Raw genomic sequence first — 16,489 nt, 5'->3', positions numbered from 1 at the left:
CATTATAAAGCGAAATCTTTGAACGAGCGATTTTTTATTTATTTGCAAACGTATCAGACGTTGTTCCAAAAAAAAATTGTTGCAATTTAAAACAGTTTTTAAAATAAATTAATCAATTGAAATCAAACGTCTTCCCAAACATACAATGCAAATGATTGGAACACTGTCGAAAACAAATATTAAAAAAATATATACACAAAATATTTTTGTATGCATTCTTAGGCGTTATTTAAAGTTTAGAGTTTAGGTTAAATAACTAAGCGATTTTATATATTTGTAGAATAAATGTGTGTACAGATGTTCGCATGTTCTTACGAGAAAAAAGGAAATAACTTGTAATTCATAAGTACATGAAGATCATTTATTGACAACAAATATTTACAACAAATAAATACAGGCTTATTTAAGAATATAAATACAATAAATAAGAATAAATAAATTATAAATTACGATATTTTCGGGGGAAATTTACAACAGCGATACCTTACTGGTTCTTGGAGTAGTATGGGGTAAAATAAGACGCAATAGAGGAAGTGAGGTTTAGCTAGATCATATTTAGAGAAACCTTTTGTTGATGCAAGACGGCGAGTGAGTGTGATAAAAGAGTGCAGGTGAAATGTCATCATTTACAAAGCGAACCTCAGTAGGTAAGGAAGTATCATTGTCAGGGGAAATGAGAGTAGGGCTTGTAGGGTTAATAGGTAGTAGGGGTAGCGTAGCTCTGACGGGCCACTCACATCGAGAACCTCCTGGAGTGGTAGCAAGGTGGGTAGTAGGGGAAGTGCGAGTAGGGATTGTACGAGTGATAAGGGTAGTAGGGGTAGTAGGGGTAGTAGGGGTGGAAGCCCGGGTGAGTCGTCGAAGCGGCGGCGCTAGTGGACGTCGCGACGCCATAGCCGCCCCCGGCCGCCCCCGAGCAGACGGAGGCCTGCCGCGAGTCCAGCTCGTAGTAGCCTGAGGACGAATGAGACGGCGGTGTGTAGTAGGGGCCACTGGCGTCGTAGGGAGCGTAGTAGGAGTAGCCGTGGTCGGCGGCGTCTGGGGGCGGCGCGGCGCCCGAGCAGGCGGGACCGTGCGGCGGGAAGTGGTAGTCGGGGGCGGCGCCCGGAGGGTAGCCGCTTGACCCCGCCGCCGTTCCGCCACCCCCGAGGGACCTCTTGGCCGCCGTGGAGGCGGCGGCCTGTTCCGCGCTGTAGCTCGACGCCGGGGGCGGCGGCGGATAGTAGCCGGGGGCGGCGCCCGGAGGGTAGCCGCTTGACCCCGCCGCCGTTCCGCCACCCCCGAGGGACCTCTTGGCCGCCGTGGAGGCGGCGGCCTGTTCCGCGCTGTAGCTCGACGCCGGGGGCGGCGGCGGATAGTAGCCGGGGGCGGCGCCCGGAGGGTAGCCGCTTGACCCCGCCGCCGTTCCGCCACCCCCGAGGGACCTCTTGGCTGCCGTGGAGGCGGCGTCATGCTCCGCGCTGTAGCTCGACGCCGGGGGCGGCGGCGGGTAGTAGCCGGGGGCGGCGGGGGGCGGCACGCGTCCTTGGGAGGAGCAGGCGGGGAACGATGCGGCGCCCAAGAGCAGAACCATCACCACCTGTGGAGCACAACATACAGCGTGCTTTTTTTGTTGGTAAAGCGTATTTATTTATTTTATCATTGCTTTGTTCTGCGTGATTGTCCCTTTACTTGCTAAAACCACTTGTGTTTGATTGAGAGCTTCTATTAATAAATTAGAAATGATCATAAAATCGTACTTAAGTAACTTAAAACTACAATTTATTAAACTAAATTTCACATATGTAGATAATATAACAAGATAATACATATGTAATCTGATTTTGGTATGTACGTATGACTTCAGTTATCTTTTTTGACGTGACAACGTCTAATAAATCGATGAACGCTGTCTGCACGCACGAAAAAGTGTCCCGTTACGCACATTTTTCCGTTACGCTGTGTCCCGTTACACTTATTGTACGCTTGCGCCGCATCTATCTCTCTTCCACTCGATTGGCCTATACGTCCGAGGAGAAGAAAGACAGCGGCAGCACACAACTTATATCTACACGTGAACTGTTTCGTCTAATGTTTATAAAGTGAAGTGAAATGTTAATGTGGTTTTCATTGTTTATTACAACAATTTCGGCAATAAAGATTAAATATTCTTGCATTTTAAAAATCTGATGACTAGTATAATTTCAAGTATTTATTCTTTTATTATTAAAATAACGATTAAATTTTATTGATAAAAGAATGTAATCATTTCATCAATGTTTTGTTATGACGTTGTCACGTTAAACTATCGTTCGTAAACCGACTTTACAGACAACCAATTTATTTCACCGTTCAACCGATCCTCCTGAAAATTGGTGTACGTAGATATTTGAACACGGAGTATATTTTCGCGACATCCATTTTGTTACAACTCGCCACTAAACCGCGGTTCAGCGTATCAACTTCTAAACCTTTCAATTGATTGCCATGGGTAAATAGAATATTATAAGTCATAGACATACCGACAGAAACTGTTTGTCATTTCTCGATTTTGAATAATATATATATATAAATGTATGTTTTTTTATATATGACGTTGATGAACTCCGACACCGTTTGACCGTTCACCGTGAAACTTGGCACATCGAAGTGTGTTTTCATGGATAATATTTTCACACTTTACATTTTGCTATATATACCACTAGATAGCGCTGCAGCACATCAACTTCTATTACGTTCAACCAATCGCCATGAAAATTGGTATATTGTGATTTTTACTGTCCTTAATCCTCAATAACAACAAGTAGTGATTGTGACTGTGATTAGTATTTGGTGAGTGAGGTACAAATATAATACCATTTTAAACGCTTTATAGTAGATTACATACAAACCATAAATTTTAGATTTATAGAGTTAATAAAAATTGGCAGGACAAATTTTGCCGGATTCTGCTAGTATATTTTATATGATTTTAGTAATAAAACAAAAATATCCTGGATAATAAGAAATGTGGCTTTTATTTCTTAAATATTAATGAACTGTAAAGGAATGTAGAGAGGGTATGGTATTATAGGAATTATTATTATTTTTTTTATTACGAAAATTTTCAACCCCATTTATTTCAGCATGTCATGTCCAGTAGATTATGAAGTGTATCAGATATAATAAATATGAGATAGCTGATGGCTACCAATAGAAAGTACACTATGTCCTATTGGAATGATGAAGTATGAAGAGTATATAACATTAACCAAGAAGTGTTTGTATGGTATTTATTCACATAAACGTATTTTTATGTCAAATTTATTATTCCTGAATGGATTATGTTGTAATTTGCTTAGACAGCTGCCCAAATATTTCCGTTTGGTCATCTGTCTTTTGTGAGTTTGAAGAAAATTAATGCATGACATATTTCCGCAAATGAAGTATTTTATACATATATTTATTAATTTATTTTAAGACTGCGTGGATAAAAGATTAGGAAGGAAGTCATAAAGACGTTTTCAAACTTGAGGACATTTCTGCTTTTGATTGATAGGGGTGCTTCTATAACCCAGAGAAAATACAGAATCATTTTCGGTAATTATTCGTTGGGTAATTGGCTATAGTGAACTTAAAATGTATCTGAAATTTTAAGGAACTGTGATGGCCAAGACAAGTAATATTAGGAGGCAGGGGCCTACGTTTAATATCAGCATACTTCTTTTTAAAACAAATTTTAGTGAAGTGTTCTTTGCACCCTCTCTTTCGGTGTATCTTAATTATTTTTCAAGTGTATTTTTTTAATTTTGGCAGTTTTTTAAATTTAATTAATAATGAAAATTAGTTAATCGCTTATAACGTTTTTATCACTTCAGTAAGTGTTTTCTAATGGTTTTGAAAACCTTAAACGCCAATTTATGTTTCACTTCTAGAAAGAATTTAGAGGATGAATTCGTGCGCAACACAATTTTTAATTAAATGTTTTAACGCAGCTTTGTTCGCAAAACTGTTTTTAAATTTGGAATACTAACTCTTTAAGTACGTAAAGCTAGTGTGATTAATATATTTAAGTAAAACAAACTTTTACCTTTCAAAAAATTAGCAAATGTCCCTTACAATATTTAGCAAAAAATACTTATACACTTTTGCAAATAAATATTAATAATTTAAAAAATGATAAAATGAAATAAATTAAAAAAAAACATTAACTTTTTTTGCTAACTTCAGAATCAGCAACAGAATGAACTGTATGCAAACGTAATGCACCATTTTTTTTATAAACTTTTCATGTGCTGCAAGAACAATTTTACAGGGCCTATAACAACAGTCTGGCAAGGTTGCGCAAATAGTTTATTTTAGTTTTCTTCAAACCACGTATTTATCTCAGTGCGCTTTTGACTTCGTAGGTATCCTAACACGAGGAAAAACTCCAACTATTAAAGTTTTGTACGGACGCACTTCGATCACCTATAACTGCAAAAAAAAAATTTTGTTCTTTTTGCAAGAAAAAATATTGGAATCTCATTTATCAACATCACTTTTAAAACTACAAGACAGAGCTTTGTAAAATTGCAAATGGTATAAGCGTCGCACTGATCATACCGCCTCACAAACGCAAGTACTCTCCTTACTAAGCGGGCCCCTTAAAAAGTCAAATGTTAATATATATATATATATATATATATATATAATGTTCTGCCGTAATCTATTACTGTTCTTTCAAGTTTTACGGGGGAAAAATCTTAAATTATTTTTCAAAGATTTTTATTACTAAAAAAATATTTCAGCTTATTTCACGTGTTTTACATCGTATTAAGGTACGAAGTGGATTAAAAACATTTAAAGACCATAAATATGCTTACCTTTGCGTTCATTTCGGAGACTAAGGGATCTTCTTCGAATGTTCGAATCGCAGCTGCGAGCGCCTTGCTTTCTACCGTACATAATTTCCCGCGCCGGTGTATTATATACCGACGTGCAGAGACGATCTACTCTCGCTTCGACCTTAACGACCTCCGGGTGTTTGCCCAGTGTTTACTCACCTGAACAATGGACGCCAGTGCGTGTCGGGTTTCCCCGCCGACGTCTTTCCGAAGACACCTCCAAGGTCGGCGAGCATTCAGTTCCTGTGTTGTTCCGAAACGAGATTCTTGCAATGCAAGCCCCAAGGTGGCCGAGTGTAGCGATGTTTGGAATTCGATTATTAAATCGAATATCGGGAGATAAATCGAATTAACCATAATTTTTTATTTTATTTTTTTTTGTTGTGTAACATCTTAGCTCTTGGTATATACGGAATCTTGTAGGAGTAATTTCGTGACTGGAACGGAAGTCTCATGGAACGGAAATGTGTAACCACGGTGCTGCCATCTGTGGCGGATGGCGCGAACCAAAGTTCACAAAGCCAAAGGGGAAACTTTATAGTATCAACTGTTTGATGAATTTTATCAAGATGGGCAGTACCTATTTGAAAATTGGCGAGTACAATATACATAATTTTTTTTTGGAAAGAAAGATTTGGTGAGTTAGAAATTTTGGACCCAACCAACGGAAAGTGGACGAACATATTTTTACTTCATGAATTTATGAGCCGATTTGTTGAAATCAAGGGTGAGAATGCTTCGTAGAAGATGGGTAGAATAATTACTCTCCAACATAATTTATTTTTCGCATGTTGTTAACGTGGCGGACGTTGGCATGAGCACGCGAGTTTTCTCGGGGTTCTCCAGTTTTCCCTCTACAATGCATTTCTTCTCTGCTTCATACACATCGCTTCACCCTTTATCGTCTCCAATGACTTCGAAAGTGGACGATACCTTTAATCTCAGCTATTAATTCATTAAAGACTTAATTAGGTTATTAAAGACTATCTGAAAACGAAGTGACTGCAAACTTAACTTTTTTCTTTGCCGATAAAACATTTAGGTCTTTGTCTTTCTCTTTATGAGTGGCTACCACGGATTACAGAGTAGGCCCATACTCTCTGAGATATTATTAACTATTTTCTCTGCAGAAAATCCCCCAATTTCAAAAACTGCTGTTGAAATTAAAACTGTTCTTGTTCTTTATCTTTTAACTTATTATTATGTCTAAAAAAATTAAATAAAAATAACGTAATATACTTTTCACTTGATTCCAAACTGAGTTATTGGGTTACAAACCTTATATTATTTTTCGATTAGAAGATCGCCGTGTATACGGACTGCTCAGTCGCCATTGTTCTGAAGATAATCACAATTATTTAAAGATTTTGGAATGAGATTTGGAATAAATATACGTGAGATAGTCTTATAGAACCAAGAAATAATTGAATTATGTCTAAGAGAGTAAGAAAAAAAAGTCCTTTACTCGATTAAATAATAAGAATACTGAAAAGGCAATTTTTTTCTTTGCGGAGAAATGGTATTTGGATAAAAAAAAATTGAAACAAGGTAAAAAATGAACAGTAAGGATTTCGGGTTTTTTTACGGGTTGAAGAAAACGCATTGGAGTCGAAAGACGATAACGAGGGAATAACACGCTGGAGATTTTATTAAGGGAGAGATTTAAGGCCCATCGAGAGAGGTTAAATAAAGTGATATTTCAACATCGGTCAGCTACTTCTCGCTTTTTACCATTATTCCCACTTTCGTATTGTGAGGAAATAAAAAAAATCTTTAAAAATATTATAGGATGTTTGTTTCAAAGCAATTTCAAGTCACAGATAAAACAGATCATTAATTTAGAAAAAGTGAGTTTTCACAAGTTCTCGGTTGCAGTATTTTTTTTGTTATCTGTGAGATCTTTTAGACCAAATTTATTTAAATAAAATAAAATACACAATGTTCAATCACCGTAAAATAATTATCTCCAAATTGTCCTACATGCAGTAGTCTGGGGTCGTATTTTGTACAAACAGGCAATAATTCCAATAAATAAAAAATATGTTTTTCAGTCAGATACCAAGAAACAATTGAGGAAATTGTTTAGCAAAGTGTCCTAATGTCGTCCAATTTTCTTTGAATGTACTTTTTTTTGAACAATTGCTTTTTTTTTGGATTATACCATAGTTTATTTTTGTATATATTTGGGGTTTGGAAAAAAAATGGAGGAGGAAGGGGATTAAGTTACATATATTACACTGTATAAGCAATGCATTAAGTTTTTGTTCAAAATTATTTTCACCAGCACGTGGTATATGTTGTCTTCTAATTCTCCAAAGTCAAGCAAGTATCTGTAATTTAAATTTTTTTCCTGAATAAAATTGCGTTATTTTCACTGACAAGACAGTCGTTTTCTGGGTTTTCATAGTTGGTTAGCTCATGAGAAATAGCTTATTTAGTATAATTTTTAGAAAATATATATTCATAAAAATTCCTGCTGTCAGTAAAGTACCAAACACCTTTTATAACTTTTTATGGTCTTTGTATCAAACACGGCAGCTCTCACAGTAGTACCAGGGGTAACGATTTCTCAAATGTCACTTTCAGAGTATCACATGGAGATGTTTACTAACACAGTTGACAGTAAACAGTGGCGGAAGAATACGTAGACAATTGGGACTTCTTCTGAGAACTGTCAAATGTGACACAAGTTTCGTGATACTGACTATAGCACGAAAAAAAAACGCTTCCTTTAAGTGTACGTGCTTTTTAAAAAATAAGACCCCTTTCCAATAAATTTCCCTTTAGCGACCTGTAGTGATGTGTCGAGAAAGGCAAAATTGTTACAATATTGGTATAAGAGTTTTTTTTAAAGTAACACTTTTTTTTTTACAGCCGGTAGAGTGATACCAGAACTACAAGGTAACGGAAGTGAGTAGGTAACGGAGTTAATATACATGTGTAGCGTATGTAACGAAAATCGTTCGATGGATCGGGGTTATAACAAAACATTTGAATTTAAACATCAATAAAGTTGGTTACATATGGCCTCAGCTCACGACATCAGTAAAGGGTAAACGATTCATCATCAACATTAGCTTAGTAATTCTTCAATTTATTAACTCATTAACTGCGGATTCGCTCGAGGCAACTTCAAGATAATACTGATATTGCTGTACCTCTGTAAGAAATGTTTGTGAACAATTTCAAAATTGTTCCTAAAAAAAATACAAAATAAATTTTTAAATTTATATAAGATTTATTAAATAAAATCTGTATATTCTTGAAATTTTGAATGTGTTTGCTGTAGTATAGGCTACGCATGTTATTCGGTCTTTGTTTCTTACCACTAGTTCCAGTAGATTTGAACGTATGCATTTTCTTGTTGAAATTAATATTACCTCTTTTACACCATTTAGAGGTAAAATTTTACAAAACAAAAAAGGTTAGTTGTTTTGAAAATGTTTAGTAGCAAAAAAAAAAGCATAAGATAGGACAACACACACACACACGGATAACAAAAAAAAAAACAAAACAACGTTTTTATTGACGGCGATATCACCTTTATTATAGAATACTGGAAGACATTGCAGGATTGTATTCAGGATCTGCAACTGAAGCCAAAATTGCAATAGCCCGTTGCCTCCGGCCGACATTCATTTGTACGACAAAGCCACGCATATAGCCAAGCGATTTACAACTCTTCATCCACCAGAACATTTTCCCAAAAGCAGTGCTGCCAACAATCCATGTTTTTCTCTCACAAATTGATATCGACGATGTTTGCTATCCATGTCGTGTTTCTGTTCGTATTACATTAGCATATCCGCGGAAAAAATCCAGAATCGTGAATGAATTGTTTGGATGCGAGTTTTAACAAACGCGATGTTGTTACGCAAAACATCTGAACAAACACACACAAACTCCACAGGCCTGTGCGTTTGGGTGACATCTGACTGGTGAACCAGACCATAAATGCAATCCATACGCCCGTTACGTAGAAAGTTAGAGCTTGCAAAGCTTCGGACCGACGAATATAAATTTTCTTGCCATCCGATTGGCTGCAGATAGACGGACGGCGACGATGAACTATTGTAATTCCAGCTTGAGGCGACCGTTTTGAAGATACGTACTGTAAATATATATATATATATATACTAGATAATGCCCGGCATGCGTTGCAATGCCTCAATCAATTTTTTAAACGTATACTAAGCATCTCTCTTTATCTCTCTAATTCTCTATCTCTCTATGTATATCTCTATAACTCTCTCTATCTTTCTATTTATATCTCTATCCCTATATATCTTTCTACATATATATCTCTATATATCTTTCTAGCGGACCCGATATACATTGTCCTGCCCAAATGTACATATGGCGGTAAGTATTTCTACGCTGGACATTTTGTATCTTCTCATTATACATACCCCTCCTCTTGGGCACGCCAAAAACCTTTCCCATGTTTACGCAGAAGGCAACAACAATGCAAAAGCCCGCTGCCATGGAGGCTAATTATTAACAATGCTTAGTTTTTTTGCTTTTAAAGCGTGTTTTTTTAGTTTTTTCTTAACTCAGAATCGAGATAAAATATCCAATTGTGAATCTAAACCATCCTCGAATCCCCGTGAACTCACACAAAAAATTTCATCAAAATCGGTCCAGCCGTCTAGGAGGAGTTCAGTGACATACACACGCACACAAGAAATATATATATAAAGATTTATTTTTTAATGGAAGAGAAATATTCATGGAAAAAAATTAAAAGATATTTGTAAATTTGTACATTCACGTAAAAAAAAAAAAAAATTCATCGTAGTGTTCGTAGTAATACTGGGTTATGTTGTCTCAGTACCTCAAACAGGGCAAGTTATTTTGTAAACAGTTACCTGAACAGCTTTCCAATATTAACTGTTCACATTTACAAGCAAAATAAAACAAAAAAAAAGTCGAACCGTTGAATATTCAATTAATTTTTTCCATGGTTAAAAAAAATATGTTTGAATGAAACATCAATTAAAAAAATATATTAAAACTTATTCGTCAATTTTCGTAAGAAATACTTAGTATTATCTCGAAATAATTATTTTAATGTATGTGAAAATAGGCATAGCCATGTGTTGTACAAAGTTACGAACAATATCTTGGCCATGGCTTTCCAAATGGAATCATTTGTGCGCCGCTAGCAATGGCAGTGAGGGTAGTGGGGGAAGTGAGGATAGTGAGGGTAGTGAGGGTAGTGAGGGTAGTGAGGGAAGTGGGGGAGCTGGCCGGACGATCCGCCGGCCGCTGCAGCTGCAGCCGCCGCAGCTGCTGCGCTGCCGTGATGATCGGCGGCGGCGGCGGCGGATGCGGCGGCGGCAGAGGCCGCGTACGGGTCCGCTCCACGCCAAGGCTGCGGCGGCAGGTAGGCGGCGCAGCACGCCGCCACCAGAGCAAGCAGCAAGATGACCAACTGCGAAAAAAAAAAAACGCGTGTAGCTCAGTACACGTGACAGAAGAGAAACTTCTTGTGAAATTCAAACCTCGAATCTTAAGTATATAGCAAGGGGTAAAACAGCAGAGAGAGAGAGAGAGAGAGAGAGATGGATAGAGAGAGAGAGAGAGAAAGGTAGAAAGACGACGATTTTCTAAATAAACACGAATTAACAAAATTATTACTCACTACAAAATAACTGCTCAGGATATGAATGATTTTTTTTGGTCAATATTAACAATAAACATTACTCACTGTTTAAACGATCACACCTTAAAGGGTTGGATGTGATCGAGTGTTCTAACAGACTGATTTTGCAGTTCTGCAAATATCACCTTATCATTGAGTTATAGTACAACAGATTCTGCCAATAGGCTACGTATACGAACGGCAATGCATTCATAGGCATATGTTCTGCCGTCGAATGAATGAACTTGATGAACACTGAGTGACTCAATTTTATATTATTTATTTTTCATTCAAGCACTATCTCGAAAAATGTCTTTAATATATGGAAAAATTAACCATAGCTATGTGTTGTAAAAATTTACATTTTTTTTTTTTAGTATTACCGACTATTTATTGGCAACCGGTTTACAACATGAACCTTTTGTAAAAAATTAAAAAAAAAAAAAATTCTGTGCACGAGTTCTAGAAGTGAAATTTCACAAATAGAGCTATAAATATATTTACGAGAATGAGTGAAAGTATCCGAGCGCGAAAAAACACCACGCGAATGTGCTGCTAACGATGCAAACACGCCATCGAGCGCCCCACTCCCCAGACCCCTCCCCACTCTCCAGCAACTTTTGCCCGTGGCATTTATTATATCGTCGCCCCTTCTTGAGTTTCACGCTTTCCTTACGTACTGATGACGTCTTAGCCTCGAATTGTACAACCGACTGCAAACAATTTTCACTTCGAAATACCCTTCAATGGTTTAGCGAGCGTTCAAAAAAAAAATCCTACGAGGGAAATCAATGTAGTGGGGCCGTCAGGGCTGGAATCCGCAGTTCATCGTTGCGGGGGAGAGAAGGGGGTTTATGTTTGGGCTTATCGTAAAATGAGGGGGGGGGGGGGAGGGGGGGGGCAGAAGAGTGCTCTTTCAGCGGCCGGCGATGGTGTTTGCAGTCTCGCTCGATGACCGACGAGGTCATCAGAGAGTCGAGTGGCCCCTCGTACAAACTGACCCGGGGTCAGCGCACCCCCCCTCCCTAATCACCCTCCACAGCGCACGTATTCTCTCCCGACACTCCTCATTGGCTGTCCAGCGGGCGCCCACTCGACTCTCGGCCGCAGTTGGATAACACTCTGGAACGCTCCTCCACGCACGAGCCCGGATGCGGATTGCATCCACACGGCGCCTGGGTTGTGATTTGTGTTCAGATGCTCACATAGTCACCCAACAGCAATAAACGTAAAAATGCGTAAACATTTTGCATACGTTTACAGTATGTAAAATCTTAAGTTAAAATTTAAAAAACTCCGAATGATTGATACCGAGTAAAATAAAAATCTTAGTAAATATTGTACAGGTATTTTTTTCCCTATTTTTTCCTGTATTTTTTCCCTTTCATTTCACAATTTTGTTTTTAGCGTAAAAAAAAAAAAAATTGTCGACCCATACTGCGCCATTAGGTGCTCAAGCAGGCTGCTTCTAGATATGAACATGTTCCACAGGGAGAAAAAACGATATACCGGAACGATTATCGTTCTCTCTTTTTTTTTTTTTTTTTTTTTTTTACGTGTATCATCTTAGGGAAGCCTTCATTTCACAGACGAGAGAGCCACACCCGAAGTTCCCCGAAGTTCATGCTCGCTTTTTTTTCTTTCCGTTCTATCTCATTGTATAAACCGGTGTGGCATTAAATTTTGCTGTCGATTAGGATAGGTTAGCTACATTATAAATACTTTGAAACATTGTGGATGGTTGGTTGTATTAGGTAAGTATAGCTACATTAAAAATATTTACAATGAACCAAAAAAAAAAAAAACCGAAAATGCACGATTGGGCGTTTGGCTCTCTCGTCTGTGAAAAGAAGGCTTCCTATCATATTAGCTCTCGGTGCACGTCATTCGGCGGGAGTAATTTCGTGAACGGAACGGAATACGCATGGAACGGAAATGTGTAACCACGGTGCTGCCATCTGTGGCGGACGGTGCGAATCGAAGTCCACAATCAAGTCAAAGGTGAACGTTTTAGTACTTACTAGTGGTTTCATAAGTTTTAACCAGATTGACAGAATTCAAATAAAAATCCCTTGCCAATAATTAGATCCAAAGCAAGGATTTGTACTTTTTCAATTCTTTTTCGCTTTTATTCAGAGCCATTTCATTTTATAGTTCACAATTTTCGGTCTGCCAATCAAATGATTCAATAGACGATATGGCTGCTACGGCAGCGAATTCAAGCGGCGGGTGCGTAAACTGATTGTGATTCGCGTTTAGAATTTTCGTAGAAAACATAATTTGCGTTTATTTACCACGTTTGGCATACTTTTAAATAATTCTACGTTAAATTTGGTGTTCGATTTTCGTATTATAAATAATGTATTTGCAACATGACAACACGTGAATTTGCTCGTTACCGAGGTTAGATGTTACACATCTCTGGCGAGTACTGAAAGACTCCCTCACAACGTCTAATAAATCGATGAACGCCGGCTGCATGCACGAAAAAGTGTCCCGTTACGCACATTGTTCCGTTACGCTGTGTACCATTACGCTCATTTTTCCGTTACGCTGTGTCCCGTTACGCTCATTGTTCTGTTACGCTGTGTCCCGTTACGCTCATTGTTCCGTTACGCTGTGTTCCGTTACGCTGTCGGCGAATGCAGTAATAATAGGTTATGTTACAAGTGACTTAAAAATTTGGTGGTTCATATAATTGATGATAGATATTTTATTACACTTTATTTATATGAAAACTTGTTCATAATTATATTTAAACTTTATAGCTAAACGCCAGTTTTTAAAATTAATTACAAGTCAACTACACGTGAACTGTTTCGTCGACTGTTTATAAAGTGAAGTGAAAAGTTAATGTGGTTTTCATTGCTTATTACAACAACAATTTCTGCAATAAAGGTTAATTATTCTTGCATTTTAAAAATATGATTCCTAGTATAATTTCACGAATTTATTCTTTTATTATTAAAATAAAAATGATTCAATTTTATTCATAAAAGTATGCAATCATTTCAACAATGTTTTGTTATGACGTTGTCACGTTAAACTATCGTCCTTAAACCAACTTTACAGACAAACAATTTTTTTTTTACAATTAGCTGACTCAGAACCAACTGAATACCGAGTCGATTTTGGTATCGAACCCCTGACTTCCCCTGTGACGCGTTAGCCACCCTAGAGCACACTACTTGTTTCGTGATTGGCTGTGTGCGGCGAGAGAGACTCGTTCCGAACCTCACAGCACCGACAGCAAAATGGCGGTCCATGTCTGAGGCAGGGGTTCCCAAAGTGTGCACCGCCAAGCACTGCGAAGGGTGCCTCGGCATTTCTTGAGTTTTTAATTTTCAATTACTCGTACACTTCTTCTCGAAATATATAGGTATTATTAACTTTCGTTGAAAATACAGAAAGAAAAATTTCCTATACTTATTCAAAACGTATCTTTGAAAATTAGTTGCTAAAGAATTAGTTTGCATACCCATGGCTATCGTTATTTTTGAAAATAAATGAAATACGTTTTTGAGATAATGTTGAGTATTCCTTACGAAATTCGGTGCATAATTTTATGTTTCAATTGATGCTTCATTCAAGCAAAAATTTTGAAACCGTGAAAAAGATAATCGAATATTTAATAATTGGACTATATTTTGAGTTGTTATAATTATTAATGTACGCAGTTAATACTGAAAGCTATTCAGTGAACATTTTACAGATATCTTTGACTATTGGGGGTACTGGGACAACACAACCATAAATGCCTGGGTAGGAATACAATTCAAGTTTACTGCCAACACTATTTTGAAGTGACACAGTTGTTTTCATGTAAATGTACGAATTTACAAACATCTGTAAGTTTACTACTTGACTATTTCTGTTCCATTTACAAAAATAAAATAATTACTTTGCGGATAATTCAAACGCCAAATTTTACGTATCTATGCCTAGACAGACAGAGAAATTCTCTCTTTTATTAATATAGAAGTTAGATATTGCTCATGCAAAGACGTGCAAGTAAAATGTATCCGCCACTCACCTTAAGTGCCATTTTACGAGAGGGTTGAAGGCTTTGTAGTTTAGCTGAAAGATCTGTGCACTTTGTCGCACGGATTTAACTCTTTATACTGTCTAGTGTCTTCCGACGAGAAGTAAAATAATAATAAAAAGAGGCAGATGAAAGCAAAAATTATCACAAACGTGTGAGCGATTGGCAACTGTTCATTAACGGCAGGAAGTGTCTTCATTTTGTTTTAGCGTTCCAACGCACGATTTCCACGTATATGAAATCACGATGTAAGGTCTTTTATTTTCTTTCAAGCTGTGGGAACTTTTATTACACAGCATTTATTAGAAAAAATTAGGAATCGTAACATCTCCTTATGAAATGAAAGAGAAACAATAAAAAATTTACAAGCCTATATGGTAATAACCATCACGGATAAAATAATTAGAAGCTAAGTTTGTGATAGAACACAATTTATTCTGCATGATAAATGCTGGGAGATCGAGTTGTACCTTGGCATATGTTTTTGTGAAACTGGTTCTATGTTTTCTTTTAAGTCTAGATATAGGAAAATTGGCGGTTACACTACTATATATATAATAAATGGAAGAGAAATATTCTTTTGAAATTTTAGATGGTTGTAAATTTGTACATTTAAATGAAAACAAATGCATCTCTACAAAATACGGTTTCCATTGAGTTTGTATTCTTACCGCGGGCATTTATGCATTATGGTGTCGAAGTATCTCCAATTGTTAAAGTTATTTGTAAATCGTTACCTAAATAATTTTCCAGTATTAACTGCACTTTTAAATAATAATAATAAAAACAAAATAAAGTCCAATTACTGAATATTCTATTATCTTTTATATGGTTTGAAAAAATAATTGGTTGAATGAAACGAAAATTGAACTATAAAATTATGCACCAATTTTCGTAATAAATACTCAGTATTTTCTCGAAAAAAGTATTTCATATATGCATAATTAACCATAGCCATGTGTTTTGTAACATTACAAACTGTTTCCTGCAACTGGTATCCAAAAGAATCTTTTGTAAAGGTTCAGAAACATAATTCTGTATAAAGTTACTCAATGGCTTGAAAATGAAATTAAGTTACCTTTGGCCACTTCTGTGATTGGTCCACAGCCGATGAGAAACCCTAGACGAACGCTGTAACGCATCAGGGTCAATCCAGTTCAGAAATCTCAGGTGAGCGGTGAATGAAAATTGAATATTTTCCCGAGTAAAAACAAGGTCTGTGGAGTTAGTTCATCGTGTAGGTAATTGAAAGTATGCAATTTTTCATACAATATAATGACTTGTCTGATATGAAGCAGATCGAGTCCTTCCTCACTCCAATCATTCATCTTCACAGCTGCTTCAAACTGTCGCCTGAATTGCTGCTCACGAAGATTGACCATCGAAATTGGGTGGCGGATTTTTGAATGTCCGTTGGCAACATCTTCCCTTTTAACTTCCCTAGACACACTCTTCCGTTTTGCAGCAGCTGTCGCTTCTTTAATCATCCAGTGGCACTCATCGTTTGCAGCTTCTACAAGCCGTTCCGTCTCCTGTTCAAGCCACATTATCTGCTGTGCCACTGTGTCTTCATGTTCAGCCAGCTGTTGCTCTTGTCAGGCAAGTTGCTGTTCTAGTTGAGCTAGATGTTGCTGCAGACAATGAAGCTTATCTTCAAACTAAATGCTGGTTTCATCAATATTCTTCTTCTTCATTTCTTACTGACCAGATGCTAGTTCAATCCACATGTCTTCTTGCGCTTTTTTAAATTTCTTCTTGTATCTTCTTTATTATTGTGTCAATTTCTTCTCTTCTTATTGGCGACATCAAGGAAGGACGTCCGAGAGAAGAATAGTGTGTTTTCTTTGGAATGAAATTATTAACTGTTTTGTTAATAATCCGAAATGATCTTTTTTAAAATTGTGTTTAAAGAAAGGTGATAAATGGTACCCATAAATATATGAATACATCCATAAATTT

General features: G+C 37.2%; 2 protein-coding genes across 2 annotated transcripts; both read right to left on the bottom strand.

The window, feature by feature from the left end:
• Positions 1 to 231: 231 nt before the first annotated feature.
• LOC134532385 (spidroin-2-like) lies at positions 232 to 4,889 on the bottom strand. Its single transcript, XM_063368822.1, has 2 exons — positions 4,824 to 4,889; positions 232 to 1,579 (listed from the first exon to the last, which is right to left on the bottom strand). The coding sequence occupies exons 1-2, from the start codon at positions 4,833 to 4,835 to the stop codon at positions 734 to 736; spliced, it is 858 nt and encodes a 285-aa protein (XP_063224892.1). The 5' UTR covers positions 4,836 to 4,889; the 3' UTR covers positions 232 to 733.
• Positions 4,890 to 8,363: 3,474 nt separating this feature from the next.
• On the bottom strand, positions 8,364 to 14,620 carry LOC134531979 (transcription factor Maf-like). Its single transcript, XM_063368083.1, has 2 exons — positions 14,522 to 14,620; positions 8,364 to 10,278 (listed from the first exon to the last, which is right to left on the bottom strand). Exons 1-2 carry the CDS (start codon positions 14,531 to 14,533, stop codon positions 10,006 to 10,008), a joined length of 285 nt encoding a protein of 94 aa, XP_063224153.1. The 5' UTR covers positions 14,534 to 14,620; the 3' UTR covers positions 8,364 to 10,005.
• Between the last annotated feature and the right edge of the window lie 1,869 nt (positions 14,621 to 16,489).

The sequence above is a fragment of the Bacillus rossius genome, chromosome 5 (genome assembly GCF_032445375.1).
Source record: "Bacillus rossius redtenbacheri isolate Brsri chromosome 5, Brsri_v3, whole genome shotgun sequence".
In the NCBI taxonomy this organism is placed as follows: Eukaryota; Metazoa; Arthropoda; class Insecta; order Phasmatodea; family Bacillidae; genus Bacillus; species Bacillus rossius.
Note: the sequence above shows the minus strand (reverse complement) of the source record. Positions and strands in the feature narration are given on the sequence as shown.